Source organism: Brassica napus, chromosome A9, assembly GCF_020379485.1.
Source record: "Brassica napus cultivar Da-Ae chromosome A9, Da-Ae, whole genome shotgun sequence".
NCBI classification, from domain to species: Eukaryota; Viridiplantae; Streptophyta; class Magnoliopsida; order Brassicales; family Brassicaceae; genus Brassica; species Brassica napus.
In genome coordinates, this window is record NC_063442.1 from 12,782,392 (window position 1) to 12,799,986 (window position 17,595).

A 17,595-nucleotide genomic window follows, 5' to 3' on the forward strand; every position below is an offset into this window, starting at 1 on the left:
CAAACCCTAATTTCAATTTCTGGGTTGTTTACATAAACAGAAGAAAGTGATATCTCAGTTCTCAGAAAAATAAACACAAGAAGTCATCAAGTAATCAACAACAAAAAGGTACACTCTCATATTTTCAAGTCTGTTTCTTTTTCCCCGATCAAAACCTGTTATCTCATATACATCAGATATCCACAGCTCTTACATAGAGAATTAGCAAGATTTGTATCAGGTTTGCTTAAGATGAGAACAAATCCTAGAGAGATGCAGCCACAAGAGTAGTCAAAAACGATATGGATGTATTCTCCAAAGCCTCTTACTTTTTGATTAAACGGCTTGAAATAACTGAAGATGCAGCTAGAGGTCTGGTGAACCTATATATAACCCTAATATAAAATAATTCTTGATGACTTAGTATGCATAATTCATCTACATACATTTAAATGATGGAATAAAATGAATCGTTGGAGCTTGTGTTGGGTCTCGGCACATTCCTCATAGTCTCTTCTTCATACGCCAATGATCTCAACTTCAGATTTTTTATCATAAGAAATGGACTCATGCTGGTTAAGAAACAGAAGAATAATGTGAATATATATGTGCAGCTTCTTATCTGTGGTAGTGTATATGCGACTCATTATATTTAAAGCGGTGGAGGTATAGACAAACTTCATCCCCTTACGAATTCAAAATAAAAGGTTGCAACCAAAGAAGAACCTGTTTAAAGCAGTCCTCAAAATCCTGCACCAGCAGCACCACCTTCATCTTCCCATGGAACACCTTCTCCAAAACCATCCAAGGGAAAGAGAAAACTAAATGATCGCAATTCTAAAAAACCTAGCAGCTCTGTTCAAAAGAAAGTGAAGGCTGAAAAATACAAACATGTGCTTCTGTTTTTTAGGTTCTAGAGTAATTACTTATGTTGTTAATGTATTTGATTTCGAGCATAGATTTATTTGTCTCTAAAGCTCTATTCTAATTTTTTTATTAACAACTTAATGATTATGATATCTGAATAATCAATTTTTTTTACGGATCTTGAAGAACAAAAAGTTTTTTTGTCAGAGAATGTTGGTTTCCAAAACTTGACTTTACTGAATTAACTAGTGGTATTCCGGCGCGTAGCGCCGGGTTCGTAAATTCTATTTTCTAATGAATTCAAAATTGTTTTTTTTTTTGTTATCTATTTGATAGTAGTTCGTATGCTTTATTCTCTGATAAGTTATCCATTTAAACACTACACGCACGGGATGTTGTTTGTTATATAATGTATGGTTTCTTTATGTGTTTGTATCAGTGAACGTAGAACATGTATTGTGTTTATATATCTTCACGGTTGGTTGTATGGTTTTAATATTTGTATTATGTGTAGCTTGTAGATTTATTGGGTGTACCATAGAAAGTGCTTTGTATGCTAGATTTACTATAAACATATTTACTATATCTTTACATATTGGTTGTAGATTTATATCTTTTAAACATATTGATTTACATAATACGAAAAAATAAAACAACGATTTACTATAAAAAAATTAATTACCTAGATAGGACAAAAATATAATATAATAAAACACAACAAAATATATAACCTGAGTTTAAGATTGAACTCTATGAGATCTAATATCCCGTTATTTCTAAGTAGCTAATAGAACGGTCGGCTGTTAACTGATTGGTCGTAGGTCCGAATCCTACTTGGTTTATTTGTTAACTGATTGAATCTTATTTTGTTATTTTATTGCTTGTTTTTAATTAACTATTTTAAAAATATTAGTTTTATTTGTGTATCAATTCTTTGTCATGGTTTTCTAATAATTTCTTGCTAATTTCCCTTACCTTGAGCTTCTACCAGAAAGAGAGAAAAATCAATAAGATTTTTGTTTTTTATAACTATTTTTAAAAAATTGTTTTGATTATGTATTAATCATTGGTTGTTGTTTTATATTTTTTGTTAGTTTCTCAAAACTTGAGTTTGGGACTAATAATATTGAAATAGATCAACCAACATTTTTTGTTCTTTTGAAAGTTCTCTATATATTATTGGATTTATGAATTGTATAATGTGTTTTCACGAATATGTTAATTTTTTACTATATTCTTTACCAAGTTTAAGTTATATTATGTATTTTACAATACCACTGGATTAATTTGGCAAGTTACTAAACAACTGCTTGCTAGAATCTTATACCTTGTTATGTTTGCTTTGCGTTCTTGGGATCATGTAATTGTTCAGTGTCCATATGCTCAATTACTTCTTGTGATTTGTGTAGGTAAAATGTATCTTGCATTTAGAGAACTCTGTCAAGGAATTAGTTAGATGACCATTTGCTACTTAAAACGCTATGTCTTCAGGAAGAAAAAAAAAGTAATCATGCTAATAAGGAGTGGAAATATTTGGCAATTACTAAATCACTGTTCGTGTATCTTTGACATTGTGTTCGGCCTCTGTTGTTTTAAGGTTCTTATTTGAGTTTCTACATCTAGAATCATTTCCAGATTGTTACGTCTCGTGATGAGAGCATCTTTTCCTTTGCATTTTTTGTCATCATTACTTATTGTTTTTAGTTTTTTACTATACATAGTGAACTCTGTTTGATTGTACATGAACACATCAACCTTTTAAAATCTTAAATGTATAGAAGTACTGTTTTCAAGGTTTGTTAATTAGTAATAATTCCATTACACAATAACACAAATCCATTGTTACTAACCTGCTGAAACAGACTTGAATAGTTTTTTACAATCTTTCATACTTATTTTGGTCCTGGAACTGCCCTTCTACTGAAACATAAAGCAAGATATTGTCATAAACAGGACACTGAGAAATTGTTGTAATAGCATTGTTATTTTCTATAAACTCTATAACCATTATTTATTGGCAAACTACAACTTACGGTAACTCTAAAACTAAGAGAGAATCATGAAGCTGTGATTCGGTAGTAGTTAAAAAAAGACTATCAATTAGTCATTTCATATATTGAACCGTAATGAGACTGTCCACCTTTCAAATTGCAAAAGGAATGGTGAATGAGTCAACTGATCAACCACCTCGAACCAGGGTCGTAAGCATGCATCTCTTGTAACTTCAGGAGTTTCTTGTGGGTTTCCTGGATTCAGAAATGCTCAACAATTAAAACCAATCATATATTTTCATGATTCATGAAAATAAATAAATAAGAGTGTGTCGTCACGGTCTCCACCTATAGAAGAAGAGAACTGAATGAGAGGTGCATTGTAATGACCATGCTCGATCCAAATGTTATTCGGAGCCGTGCCAAAACGTCTCAAGAATTTCCGAACTCCTTTTCAGTTTTTTTTCATGGAAGTAGCTCATACCCACTCTCATTTTCTTGTGGTGTAGGTGGAATTCTTCAGATTTTCATCCATGACAAAAGCAGCTTGAATCTGGTGAAACAAATACATAGCTTTAGTATATCTCATGCAATAAAGAAAGCTTTACAGAGAGTTCTTTGTTTGTGTATAACTCTTGTTCGGAGCTTCATCGAGTCCGTGTTATCAGTAGGAGTAATGTTCTTCGCATATAACTGTGTAAAACAATCACATATCCTGATAACATTGCAAAAACAAATCAGTAATCAAGTGTCAGTAACTTGGGAAAAAAGTCTACAGACCTTCCAAACTTTTGGAGCAAAGACCAATGATTACATTGTGTGGGATGAGCAGTTAATACCAAGTCAACATGCTGATTCTTGAGAGCATCAAACACCTACTCAGAAGTCTTTTTGGCAGCAAGAGACTCTTGAGAGTCTCTTCAATGTCGGAGTCTATTGTTGCAGGGGCCTGATCTATGAACATATCAATCGAACATTAAAGATACATAGAGAACACAGGAAGTTAAGATTTTGCAAGTTACTTTACATGAAAATCTGTAGACAATTATAGATTATGTGGAATGAACTTCTGAGAGCTTCTTAAAAAGTTGAAACAAATACGAAATATTTATCTAATTCATGATACAGAGCTCAAAAACTCATAACCTCAAGGGAAGGGAGAAGAAAATGTATATCAGCAAAGATCTGTCAAATCTTCTTACTACATGATTAAGGTAAAAAGAGGAGTCAAACCTTATCATCAAGCAGAAGCAGGTGAAGTTCCATCAGCTCCCCTCCTTTCCGTGCTTCCCATAAACGCTGAAGACGCGTCACCACCGTTTGAGAGACACAAACGGACTTCAAATCAAATATATGGGCTGAAACCATTGTTGCTGGTTGTTTGCATAAGGAAGCAGAACGGTTGTATTAGGCGTAGCAGTGAGATTCTGAGTTTTCTTCATCCATATTTACGTTGAGCAAATTAGGGATTAGTGATTGAAGTTAGGTAAGGGGTAATTAAATCATGAGAGCTTGAATGAAAGAGTTAATGGTGAATTTTAATAATAAGATTAATTTCAATGGCTTAGAAAAGAGTTACGTTTCAGCTATGGCAAATCCGGTGAAGGTATTCGAGCAGACAGCCATGGTTGAAGAAGGAGTGAGATTACGTTAGGCTTGTTGTGTTTGTGAATTGGGCCTCATCATTTCAATACTAACGTAAACGGCCCACACTGAAATTGAGTTAACTTTCTTACGGGAAATGAGAACGCTGACGTGTCCTGTTTTGCCCCAGTCTCCCAAATGATGTGGCAGCATAATGAGGGAGAAAAGTCTCCTTTATTATTATAGATAGATAGATAGATAGATAGATTCTATTTTCTTAGAGAAAATATTACATCTTTTGTTTTAAGTCTTGCCTTAAACCAAGAGACAAAGTCCTCTGTAATGACTTGCTTTTTATCTATCAGAACAACGTGTATTTGTCTTCAATCACAGGTCCAGCAGCAACCATGAGGTTGCACAACATAAATAAACATTCTAAAACCTAAAAAACAGAAGCAAGTGTTTACAAATACATGTTTGGTTGCTAATGACTTTTATAGCAGATGGTGGGTTGTTTTATTTGTGTCACCTTTATTTTATTTTATTTCTGTATGAAAGTTGCGTTACCTTTAACTCATTCTTTATTTATAGTATGAAGAACAAAGAAACAAATAAATACATAACTATCAAAGTTTAACTTAAAGAAATTAATATCTAAGTTAAATTGAATAGAATTTATCATAAATATCTCATAATATAAGGTTTTTAGTAAGTGTTCATGTTTTATTATAAAAAATATCACTAAATATTTGAAACAATAAATTAAATTACTGCATTCAAACTACAAAATTGTTGTATTTGAAAATATTAAATTAAACTATCAAACGATCAGTAATATAGTAAATGTTAAAATTATATACCATTAATCATGTAAATCAAATATTTTTAAATAGATAAATGAAAATAACTATCCGCACGGTTGTGCGGATCAAGATCTAGTACATATATTAAAACAAATTGAAAGAAAACGTATATTTTGATTAACTACAATTAAATATCAACCTTGATTTTGTAAATAGTTGACATTAGTATTTTTGTAGTCTTTCTTTTCTGTTTCTATCTACACTTTTAGTTTTGTTTTCTTTTGCCGTACAGTATCTCTTACATTTCTCATCTTAATTTTAATGCTACTAGAGATTTTTTCCGCGCTTCGCGCGGATTGTGTCTTATAAATTTATTTTATTTATAATATTAGTTGTCGATTTTTTTCTTTTACATTAACTTCTTGTTTTTCTAATGTTAGTTTTTCTTAATTTAAATTTATATGTTTATAATTTTTCATTTTTGTTGTTGTAGATGGAGAATTATATTTTTTATTGATGGTTTTTTGTATGTGATAAACTTTTTGAAATTTTAAAATAATGTTATATATAGTACGATTAACACATTAAAGATGAGAAACATATTTAGGCACATTTTATACATGTTTTATATTCATAATTTTAAAAATTATATATGTATATATTATAAGTTTGAAACATGTAAATGCTTTCTAAAGCAAAATACTTGTTCTGAGTTTACATAACTTATCGAAAGTTTTATCTCTTTTTAAATTCAAATCACAGAAAAATATCAAAAAGTCAGTATAGATGGTTTTTTTTGGCTTTTAAATCAACACTGAAAAATTACATGAATCAGATAACAACAGTTTTATAAACAACTGGATAAAATTTGACCGAGCCAAAGATTTTCACACAATATGTTCTTTCTTCTTCAAATTGCGAAGAGCCTATAGGCACAAGAAAAAAAATCATAATTTTTGTTTTCACTTATATAACATTTTTTCTCCTTTACACACGGAGTTTATTACACTGCTATAAGCAATGGAGAACTCTATTCATATAAGATTCACATCTATGCATTTTGACAAAGAAGAATTTTAGCCATTTTTAGTTTCAGAATGGCCCAACTTCAGTCATATACACTATATTTTCTCTATGATTCAAATCTTACAATTTTAATATATGTGCAGATTTTCATGTGAAAAAGCATGCACGCCATCTATCATTCAACCTATTACTTTTTCTAAAGTAAACACTATAATCCTCGTTTGGTTAACTCCATAAACTAATCTCTTTGGATCAGTTTACTAAAAAATATGGATACTAATGTCAGAAAAGAATATAAACACTATCAACAACAGATATTGGCAGAAGACTATTTGGTTCAATGAACATATTCCACTTAATGTGTTTATATCAAGGCTGGCTTTGCGGAGAAGACTGCCAACCAAGGATCGCTTGAGGCGTTGGGAGTTAAATGTCTCAGGAACGTGCGTCCTTTGTAATCTGGAAATAGAGACTCACCATCATCTCTTCTTTGAATGCTCTTTCTCTCGCTTGATATGAGAGCTTTTTGCTCCTGAAGTTTGGATTTCTCCTCCGGCTGATCTATACTTTGTTGCAGCCCGGATCAATCAATCTCGCGTCAATGCAGATCCGCATGCTACTCCAGTCATCAAGCTCTACTTTCAGTCAGCCATCTACCTGCTGTGGAAAGAGTGTAATGCTCGTGTGTTCACAGCTGACTCCTCACCTTCATCAGTCATCCTTGCCTCTTTCGACCGTATGATGCGGTGACCGTCTCCTCTCTTACCCGGCAAGTTCTCCTTTCTCCTCTTCTCTACTTCTTTTTATTTTTCTTGTATAAGACTTCCTTAAGGCTTTTTTTACCTTGAGTTGTTGTTGGTTGTTTTTGTTTCCTTGCTGTAATAAGTTGTTTAAAAACAATAGTGTAACCTTTCAGAAAATGATAATCTTAACATCTTACCAAAAAAAAAACAACAAATATTGACTTATTTATGTGAATATATATTTTATTTTAAATCATTATAGTGGACGAAGAAAGCACCATAATCTGTACAATAAATTTTCTTAGATTCACCTCATCATACTCACCATTTTACCATTTTAGTTACATAATTTTACATGAGCTTCTTCACCCTTCCCGGTTATTTTCTCTTTATTTATAACTACAATATAAAGTTATAAACTATATATATTATAAATTAATAATTTATTTTTCCTTGAAGTCTCACGATTAAAAATATAACATAATTCAATATAGATATATGATTCTATTAATAAATTAGCAGTTACAAATTTGAAATTTCTAGAAATATCAAAAGTCATATGTTAGTTAATTATCTTGTAAATGACATCTATTTCTAATTTTTTTTGGATGAGAATATTTTGGCTGAGGTGGATAGTCTCAAAAGCCTTAAATTTAGTCCCTTTTATATAGTAGGATATTCACTCCGACATTTTCATTTCAAAAAGAATCATCAAATTTGGTAGAAAAATTGCGTAAAATAACTTCTAAAAAACTTTAAACCACTCTATGCATATAGGCTATGTGACATAGCAAGACAAGTGATATGTTATATTATAGATTATTGATATTTTGAATAAAAACACTTGTGTATATTTTGGAAACAACGAACATCTTGTTGAATCTCTCATCTTTCTCTTTTCGTTTGTTAATATAATGTTAATAAAGTTATCCACCCCACGTCAAATTATTTACTCTCATCTTGTTGTTTGAAAAGAAATTTTATAGGACAACCATTTTAGTTTGTCTTTAATGAAATAAATGACCAAAATAAATTTTATTAAAAAGTAAAAATTTATTTTTATCTTAAGATTAATTAATCTATACTTTTTTTTTGAAACACTAATTAATCTATACTTAGAATTTAGAATTAAGGGGTGAAGTTTTGAAGATAGAATTTCAAATTATAAAAAAATAAAAAATAAAAATAAAAATTTTCAGAAAATAAAAAGAGTTATTTTGGTCATTTTATTTATCGATAACTATTTTGTGACAAAAATTTAATTCAGAAAATTGCCCTTTGTTGAGTGATATTTACATTTTTAGGAATTTTTTAAACCCTAATTGTTATATATAAATGATTTTTTAAAAGTGAATATTAAGCATGGATTAAGGCCTCTCAGCCCGACACATACAAAAATTGCCTAAAATCTAAAGACTCTGGTTAAAATATGGGCTTGTTTATATAAACATTGGCCCATTAAAGAAGTTCATTAGGATAAACGTAATCTCCACGTTCAAGATATTCGATTGCATAAGCTGACGTGGCTAACACACCATGGATCTGAAGCTTCATCATGACTAATAAATAAACCTCAGCCCATCTTCACGCCTTCAAGCTCTGCTAGACTGAGAAAATCAACGAGTTCTTTCTCCGGCGATACCTTTTCCAATCGATCAGATGGCGAAGGATCCAGTTCGTGTTCTCGTCACCGGAGCTGCAGGTAACTTCACATTTCTCCGATCTAGTATCAGATCTTTGGTTAGCGAACGCAATAGTTATCGTTTCGTATCGTCCGATCGATGAATCATAGTGTAGTTGTTAGATCTAAAAAGGATCGTATTCAAGTGTGTGTGTGAACAAATCTGCAGGACAAATCGGATACGCTCTAGTCCCTATGATTGCGAGAGGAATCATGCTTGGTGCAGACCAGCCTGTGATCCTCCACATGCTTGATATCCCTCCTGCTGCTGAAGCTTTGAACGGTGTCAAAATGGAGTTGATCGACGCTGCTTTCCCTCTTCTCAAAGGTGTGGTGGCTACCACTGACGCTGTTGAAGGCTGTACTGGCGTCAACGTTGCAGTTATGGTTGGTGGTTTCCCGAGGAAAGAAGGAATGGAGAGGAAGGATGTCATGTCCAAGAACGTTTCCATTTACAAGTCTCAAGCCGCTGCCTTGGAGAAGCACGCCGCACCAAACTGCAAGGTGATGATTGATGATTGATGATTGATGATTGATGATGAGTCTTTTTTCAAATCAGCTATTAAATCATGAGATTGTTAACTGTTTTTTTTTTGTAGGTTTTGGTTGTTGCAAACCCTGCAAACACCAACGCGTTGATCCTTAAGGAGTTTGCACCGTCGATTCCTGAGAAGAACATCACTTGCTTGACGAGGCTTGACCACAACAGGGCCTTGGGACAGGTCTCTGAGAGGCTAAGCGTGCCGGTGTCTGATGTCAAGAACGTGATTATCTGGGGAAACCACTCGTCGAGCCAGTACCCGGATGTCAACCACGCTAGCGTCAAGACTTCTTCTGGGGAGAAGCCAGTGCGTGAGCTTGTCAAGGACGACGAGTGGTAAGATATCTTTAAATTCCCTTTTAATATCTCAATCTATTTTTTCTTGTAAATACGATGTTTGTTAAAGAGTAATGTATGTAGGTTGAATGGAGAGTTCATCGCTACCGTTCAACAACGTGGAGCTGCTATTATCAAGGCCAGGAAGCTGTCTAGTGCACTCTCTGCAGCTAGCTCTGCTTGTGACCATATCCGTGATTGGGTCCTTGGAACCCCCGAGGTTCTTTTCAATTTCGAACCAGTTGATTATTTATGTACTAAATAAACTATAATAACTAAAAATATATTGTTTGTTTAATTTCTCAGGGCACATTTGTTTCAATGGGAGTATACTCAGATGGATCATACAACGTTCCCGCTGGACTTATCTACTCTTTCCCCGTAACCTGCCGTAACGGAGAGTGGTCTATTGTCCAAGGTATACATATTTTTTCTCTTACCAAAGTAAAAACAAAATGTTTTAAAAGAGTTGGTGATTGCTGATGTGTGTTGTTTGATGTTGTTCAAAGGTTTACCGATCGATGAAGCATCGAGGAAGAAGATGGATTTGACAGCAGAGGAGTTGAAGGAAGAGAAGGACCTTGCTTACTCTTGCCTCTCTTAGACCTGTTTTTATCTGTGAAAGATGATAAAGGAGCTTTGTTTCGAATAATGATGCTTGTTGTTAAACCTCATGAGATTAAGAGGGCTACTTGTTTTTCTATTGTTGTGTTTCGCTGACCTTATAAAACAGCAATTTGAATCTTTGATCTCTTTCAATCTCGTCTTTAGTTTTCCACTTTTCTTTGCGTAATGGGAAAGAACTCCAAAACTGTGAACATATGGGCCAAAGTGTGCGGTCAAACTGTCAAAACTACTACACTACACGGTTTAAATTTTTTTATCAAATAATTTAAAGAAATATGTGCTTAATCATTTGATAAACATTAGTATGTTAAATTATTTGATCTGGAAAATTATTGGTTTGGTTTGTTTTGTAAAAAAATTATAGGCCAAAGATTTATTGATCTAAGGTTTTTATTTTTAGTTAAACAATATCTCTAGAATTTTTATTGGTTTATATATAGGGCTTTTTGTTGATAAAAATATACAGGTTTTTTTTTTCAAAAAAGACTTAAATTTTCTGATCAAACTCAAAATTTATATTTTATGAATTCTTGCTTTCCCTTATTCCCTTAAAAAGTTTAACCAATTGACAAAAGTACCATTTTCTAAATATGTTAATTTTATTCAAACATATTCATTTTGATTATTTATTTATGAAAATATCAGTGTCTTCAATATAACAACCATTAAAACCAAAAGAATCATTAAATATACTAAAAATCAGTTTATATATTTTCTTATATAATTTCTTACGTAGAAAAACAATTTATCTTGAATATCCTCTTTTATTACTAAAATTTTTGGAAAATATTTATCAGAGTGGTATCTTAACAGATTTGTAAACTAACATAAAACTGTAAGCAGGAAAAATGTTTTTTTGGAATGTTTATTAAGATGGGTATTTCTAACTATTAAGTATATAATATTGCAAGAGTCAAATTTAAAATGTATTTTGTTTAATGAATCATGTACTTAATACATGGAATAATTTTTTGAACCTTCAAATTTTTTATTTATGGACAACACAAAATTTATTAAGATCATTCTTAATTTGTAAGCTGTTAGTATGAATAATGTATATAATTATAGATTTTGATGTATATAAACGAATTAGCCATTGAAATTATAAAAATATGTGTCTTATTTTGGTATCTAAATGGTACGCCACTGGCACATGTATGTTTGTATTGTTTTGATGGGTTAAACCATGTACGTATGACATAAATATATAATGATTAGTATTAAGTTAGTTATATATTGATAGAAATAATTAACGGAATTAAATTTATCATTAAAATTTTATTATACAAATGTAAAAAACTAACTGAATGTTACAGAGGAGGTAAGACGGGCTTTATTTATGATGCACTCATAGAAAGTTCTAAGATCAGATAGAATGGGACTTTATAAAGCCCCTTCTTCACAAGATGAAGTTTAATTTTCACTGGATCAAACTAATGATGGATTGTATATCATCAGTTCAATATTAGGGTCATCCACAAGGGCATATAATCTCACATAAAGGTTTATAACAAGAAAACCTTTTATCTCCTTATTTTTTATCATGTGCATATAAACTTTAATCGCAAATATTAAAAAAGTGGAGAGAGGGAAGCAACTGAAGGGGCGGAAAGTGGCCAGAGCCTATCTTCCGATATCTCACTTACTCTTTCCAGAAGATAGTCTATTTTTTTGCAAGGTCCAAAACGAGGAGTGTCAAACCATTCTAAAAATTAGGGGTGGGCGTTCGGGTATCCGTTCGGGTATTTCGGATTTTTGGGTATTTCGGTATAGAGATGTAAAACCCGTTCGGGTATGTCTGTACTTCGGGTCGGGTTCGGATATTTTTAGTTCGGGTTCGGTTATTTCGGATCGGGTTCGGATATTTCAATTTTGAAAAAAACAAAATTAAATTTTCATTTCTCAAATTTCTTGTATTTAAATATATAACTTTTACTTAACTAATCTTTTATTTTTAAATAGATTGAATGGTTAGTAGATTTGGACATAACATTTTGAAACTAAAAAGACATTAATTTGGTTATTGCTTTAAAATTTTGGATGTAACTTTTTGTTAATTCTTGAAATAAAAAATTTGACATGCATTTTAAGTGAGTAGCAAATCATTTTCTCCGTAATTGTATGTATATCATATGAACTTAAAATATGTGTAGTATTAATATAAATACTTTAGAAAAATGAGAGATGTAATATAGAAATATAAGGTTAATTATACATATGTTCGGTTATTTTCGGATATCCATTCGGGTTCGGATATTACCCGTTCGTGTTCAGATATCCAATCTCTCCTAATTCAATACCCGTTCGGATATTTTACTACTTCGGTTCGGATTTCGGTTTGGGTTTTTCGGATCGGGTTCAGGTGCCACTTCGGATATCGGGTAAAGTGTCCATCTCTACTAAAGATCTTAAAGGAATATGAGACGGTACGGGTTAGCTGATAAATATCCAGAAATCTTCCATTCAATTTGGACATAAAATTGAAGAATTTACTCGGCAGAATATTGTAAAGATACAAAATATAGGCGAGATGAGATTGTATTTGGGAATACCAAAAAGTTTGGGAGGACAGAAAATACAGATTTTTGATTTAATTCAAGATCTCTTAAGCAATAGAGTTAATGGATGAACTTTTAAGTTCTTCTCCAAGGGGGGAAGAAGATGATTATTAAATCGGCATTTACAGCCTTGCCAAATCATGTGATGTCCTGCTATCATTTACCAAAGACAGTAACAAAGAAATTAACGAGTGCGGTAGTACAGTTTTGGTGGAGTCCAAAAGGAAATACAAAAAGTATGCACTGAAAATCATGGGATAAATTATCTCAATAAGGACGAAGGAGGTTTGAGATTTAAAGATCTCACGGATTTTAATACGGCCATGCTAGGAAAGCAGCTATGGCGATTAATCGAGAAACTGAATACTTTGTTTCTCGAGTTTTTAAAGTTTGGTACTTCAGGAATGCATCATCCCTAGACCCGATTAGATCATATCCCCGTCATATGGCTGGAGGAGTATTGTCTCAACTAGATCTCTAGTAAGCAAATGACTAATCAAAAGAATGGGATGATGAGGATCAACCATATCAGTACTTGGCTCCCAACCGCTCTCCCGAGACCAGCAAATAGTAACCATCATAATCTTTACCATGACTTTACAGTCAATTATCTCATCAATACATCATCACGAACATGGAATTCACAGGCAATTCGAACTTTAGTAGATGTCCATGATGTGAAACTCATAGAAAGTATCGCTTTGAATCGGATACAGCTGGTTGACAAAGACGGATGGCATTTTACAAATAATGGAAAATATACAGTGAAATTTGTTTACCTAGTAGAACGTGTCTACACTGGCAAGGATAAACCGCTACTAGTTTTTGGTCATTCGGTTGATTTTTTGAAAGCGTTTTGCTGAAAAATAAGATACATACCGAAAATGAAGCATTTCTTATGGAAATAGTATCATGATGCATTGGAGTTAAGAAAAACTTGGGAGAAAGGGGAATGCAAGGGGATATTTGCTGTTTGAGGTGTGGGGCACTGGAGGAATCAATAAATCATGTGCTTTTTGAATGTCTACCGACGATACAAGTTTGGGCACTCTCAACATCCCATCGAATCCAGTTGTTTTTCCTAATCCATCACTTTTCGCGAATATGAATCATTTATTTTGGAGAATTGTTCCACAAATGGAGGATCATCAATTTTTTTTGGATATTATGGTACATCTGGAAGGGACGAAATAATAACTTTTTTTAGTAATATAGATATTGATCCTAGAGACACTTTAAAATTGGCAGAAACGGAGTCTCTATTGTGGACTGGAGCACATGTTTCACTGACACAAAGGATTCCCCAAAATATAGAGGTCGAGGCCACTAACCTACCAATCATTCCAGGTAGATGGTGCTTTACAGATGGATCATCGAAAGATGATGAGATTTTTTGAGGACAAGGATGATATACTACTTTGGAAGGTTTTGATGGTTTGATGGTTGCAAGGAATATAAGGGCGAGTCTGTCACCTCTTCACACGGAAGTGGAAGCGCTTATTTGGGCAATGTAATGTATGCAGAATTTACGTCTGTTTCAGATCACATTTGCAATAGATTGTTTTCAACTGGTGAAGATAATTTTGGAACAAAAAAAATAGCTAACTTTTGCAAGTTATTTGGAAAATATCAAGATGCTGAAGGAAAGTTTGAACAACTCGAACATCATTTATGTATCCAAAACACAGAATACTCTGGAGTGCCAAGAAGTAACTGTCTTTTGTCGTTTACATGGATCAGAGTTACCGGTTTGGTTTACAAAGTTTTAGAAATCTGTTTATGTTGAAAAATATGAAAGATAATATAAATTTTATTATAAAAGAATGTTTATTTTATACACGAAATCATAATTTCTATTTTAATATCCAATATAAGATAATAAGAAGAAGAAAAAACAATCAAGCCTTCATATGATATATCTCGATAATATCCCTCTGTTTTATTGTTGTATTTTTTAGTTTTTTCATAAGACTAATGATTATTATTAATAGCCGTATTTACTATTGCCACTATCGAAATTTGACCTAGAAAACATAATGGGATTAGGATAGCTGAGAGACCCGAGAGAGTAACAAAAAGTGTGTTGTTTTGCATTAGAGGAAAAAAGAAAAGAAAAGAAAAAACACTCCATATCAATTTCGAATAGTCACTTTAGAAAAAAAAAAGTCATTATCTTTTAAATTATATAAATCTGATAATAAAATTAGGATAATTCGTAAACAAACAAAAACTCATTAAATCTAATAAAAAGAAAAAGAAATATCCTAATTAAACACGATAATCAAGAGAGAAAAAAAACAAAAGAAATCTAAACAACAATATTCTCCTAGATTTTCTCCGGTTCAGCTTCGCCGGAAAGCTCCTCAAGCGATTTTCCATTAGGCTCCGGAACAAGAAACGAGAACAACAAGCCAAGAAAACTGATTCCTGCCATGATCAGTAAGGTTTTTTTCATCCCCACAGCCTTCACCAAAGCAGCAAAACCAAAAGAACCAACCATCGCACCGGCTTTACCCGAAGCCGCAGAGATACCATGACAAGTGGCCCTTAGCCTCGCTGGAAAAATCTCAGCCGGGACAATGAAAGTAGTTGCGTTAGGTCCAAAATTGCAGAAGAAAAACGTGAGAGAGTAGAGAACAACGAAACCGATTCGGTTATGTGGTAAGGTCCAATGGTGGTACGGTATGCCTAGACCAATCAAGCAAGCCGTCATAAAAGAGAATCCAAGGACCTGAATCTTGAACCGTCCCATCCAGTCGATTAAACCTACGGTGAACCAGTAACCAGGAACGGTGCCGCAAAGAGCAATTAGGGTCTGTGCCTTAGCGATCTGGTACAGCTCTTGGATTGCGTTCATGGTTTTGGCCGAGGGTAACCAACCAATGGTGGTGAAGATGTCTTTCTGGAAGAGGTTTTGGCTGTAGAAAGCAATGTCGAGAAGGAACCATGTGGTGGCTGTTCCGAGCAGGTGGAGCCCGTGGCGACGGAGGAATTTCTTGGAGAACAAGCCAAACTCGTCTGAAGAAACCCTAGCTTGGTCATTCTTCGCAAAACCGGCTTCAATGTCTACATCGAGAACCTTAGACATATCTGTAGCCGCTTTCTCCGGGTTCTTAGCGACTAGAGAAGTGTAGCGAGCTGTTTCAGGCATCTTCGCACGCCAGTAGTAAGTTAATAGAGCCGGTACAGCGCCTAACATGAGAATGATCCTCCACACGTAATCTGCCTGCGGGACGGTTGAGGCAGCCGGGTCGACCATATAGGCTGGAGACGGAAACTGATGGTCGAAGATAGCAGAGACGAGCAAGGACACACATCCCGCGGCCAAGATCCCAAACCCTTGCATAGCGAAAACAGCTGCTATGAACGCGCCACGTGTACTTTTGTTGGCGTATTCGGACATGATCGTAGCCGAGAGAGGATAGTCACCACCGATGCCAAACCCGAGCCAGAAGCGGAAGAAGCAGAGCGTTACCATGACGGTTTTTGGGTCGCTGCCAAGGGAAAGACCAGAGCAAATAGAGCATACGGTCATGATCACAAGAGTTAAGCCGTAGACTCTCTTACGGCCGAGCTTGTCACCGAGACACCCGAAGAAAATCTGTCCGATAAATGTTCCGGCAAAGGCCACACCGCTCACGGCAGCAGAGATGCCATCAGGGAGGCTTCCCGGGGAGGAGGAGCCAGGGTGATGATAGTAGATACGGCCAAGGAGCTTCGTAACGAGAGATATCACAAAGAGATCGTATGAGTCCGTAAAGAAACCCATACCGGAGATTATAACCGTCGTGACGTGGTACCATGTAACCTTTTTAACGTCAAGTGCTTCCAAGATGCTGCTATGTTCTTGCTTCGCCATGATTTTTTTTTATCTTTTCTCCGCAATCTGAAAACAACACAAGTGAAGAAAAAATTGTTACATATATAGGATTTTGACTAGTAGGAACTTATTTTTTAGAAAACAAACAATCTATCAACGAACTATACCCAAAAAAAAAATAGCGATCTGAAATATTGCGACAAAAGAGATTAAAACACAGAAAGATCATGACATGACTTCTCCGTGTTGAAACATCTGATAATAGTTGCAAACAAATATTATTTGGAAACAATAGAATAAATAGGGACGGAGTGATTACCAACGAAGAATTGAGAAGCTGAAGAGTCTTGATTAATGTTTGTTAGGGTTAGGGCGTTATATATATATATATATATAGATTGAGATGAGAATACAATAGCATATACTAATAGAATTAGGTGGCGATTGGTTTTCCCGCTACCACCCGCAAACGCAGCTTTTGCGGTCGGTAGCGGTTGTCGGCGGTTTGCAACAATCACTCAAATCGCCTTAAACCGCTTCAAACCGCTCCGAATCTCATAAATTCAAAAGCTGGCTCCAGCTAGCGTTTGCGGTTGCGGGCGGTTGCGGGAGGGTAAAATTTTTTTCTTTTTTTTAAAACAATATATATACAAAGAAAAAATATTTAATAAAAAATTTAAAATTGAAATTATGAAAATATTAAAATATATCTATTTTATTTTAATTAATATTATAAAATTTTATAATAAAAACAATTTCAATAAATTTTCAAAAATTAAAATTATAACTTTCTAAATATAAATTTTATATTTATTATAATTTTATGATTTTTGATATTTTTATAATTATATTAAATGTAAATATTGTTAATTTATTATTTGACTGTTACCGCATTTGGTAGTTAACCAGTCATAAGTCACCCGCAAACGCACCAATTTTTAACCGCAGTACCAGTCGTACAAATCTCTTAAAACCGCTAGAAACCGCAACCGCCCGCATCCACAAACTCCCGCAACCGCAACCGCAACCGCTGCGTTTG

The 17,595-nt window shown here is 33.8% G+C and overlaps 3 protein-coding genes across 15 annotated transcripts; 1 reads left to right on the forward strand and 2 right to left on the reverse strand.

The window, feature by feature from the left end:
• Positions 1-33: 33 nt before the first annotated feature.
• LOC125577887 (phosphoenolpyruvate carboxylase 2-like) lies at positions 34-4,643 on the reverse strand. 13 transcript variants are annotated; one of them, XR_007316295.1, is made up of 7 exons: positions 4,071-4,630; positions 3,677-3,791; positions 3,471-3,552; positions 3,186-3,390; positions 2,697-3,092; positions 706-768; positions 34-551 (listed from the first exon to the last, which is right to left on the reverse strand). XR_007316295.1 is itself a non-coding variant. In XM_048739983.1 (4 exons), exons 1-4 carry the CDS (start codon positions 4,203-4,205, stop codon positions 3,328-3,330), a joined length of 390 nt encoding a protein of 129 aa, XP_048595940.1. In that variant the 5' UTR covers positions 4,206-4,643; the 3' UTR covers positions 3,116-3,327. The 13 variants fall into 13 exon arrangements, 1 of the variants encoding a protein (XP_048595940.1); XR_007316292.1 differs by having other exon boundaries at positions 3,618-3,791; positions 4,071-4,629; XR_007316288.1 differs by having other exon boundaries at positions 3,652-3,791; positions 4,071-4,625.
• A 3,841-nt stretch (positions 4,644-8,484) lies between these two features.
• LOC106366627 (malate dehydrogenase 1, cytoplasmic) lies at positions 8,485-10,295 on the forward strand. Its single transcript, XM_013806282.3, has 6 exons — positions 8,485-8,695; positions 8,844-9,178; positions 9,274-9,551; positions 9,636-9,771; positions 9,858-9,969; positions 10,061-10,295. Exons 1-6 carry the CDS (start codon positions 8,653-8,655, stop codon positions 10,153-10,155), a joined length of 999 nt encoding a protein of 332 aa, XP_013661736.2. The 5' UTR covers positions 8,485-8,652; the 3' UTR covers positions 10,156-10,295.
• Positions 10,296-13,604: 3,309 nt separating this feature from the next.
• LOC106364318 (probable inorganic phosphate transporter 1-6) lies at positions 13,605-16,917 on the reverse strand. Its single transcript, XM_013803925.3, has 2 exons — positions 16,876-16,917; positions 13,605-16,622 (listed from the first exon to the last, which is right to left on the reverse strand). The coding sequence occupies exon 2, from the start codon at positions 16,593-16,595 to the stop codon at positions 15,063-15,065; it is 1,533 nt and encodes a 510-aa protein (XP_013659379.1). The 5' UTR covers positions 16,596-16,622; positions 16,876-16,917; the 3' UTR covers positions 13,605-15,062.
• Between the last annotated feature and the right edge of the window lie 678 nt (positions 16,918-17,595).

Excerpts from the sequence above, each read along its gene's own strand:
- LOC125577887 (XM_048739983.1), bottom strand. The coding sequence starts at position 4,205 with ATGGTTTCAGCCCATATATTTGATTTGAAGTCCGTTTGTGTCTCTCAA. Across the intron at positions 3,787-4,070 it reads TGCTTCTGCTTGATGATAAG|GCCCCTGCAACAATAGACTC; the intron begins GTTTGACTCCTC and ends TTCATAGATCAG. Across the intron at positions 3,391-3,470 it reads CGATGAAGCTCCGAACAAGA|ATTCAAGCTGCTTTTGTCAT; the intron begins GTTATACACAAA and ends TTGTTTCACCAG.
- LOC106364318 (XM_013803925.3), bottom strand. The coding sequence starts at position 16,595 with ATGGCGAAGCAAGAACATAGCAGCATCTTGGAAGCACTTGACGTTAAA.
- LOC106366627 (XM_013806282.3), top strand. The coding sequence starts at position 8,653 with ATGGCGAAGGATCCAGTTCGTGTTCTCGTCACCGGAGCTGCAG. Across the intron at positions 8,696-8,843 it reads TCTCGTCACCGGAGCTGCAG|GACAAATCGGATACGCTCTA; the intron begins GTAACTTCACAT and ends ACAAATCTGCAG. Across the intron at positions 9,179-9,273 it reads ACGCCGCACCAAACTGCAAG|GTTTTGGTTGTTGCAAACCC; the intron begins GTGATGATTGAT and ends TTTTTTTTGTAG.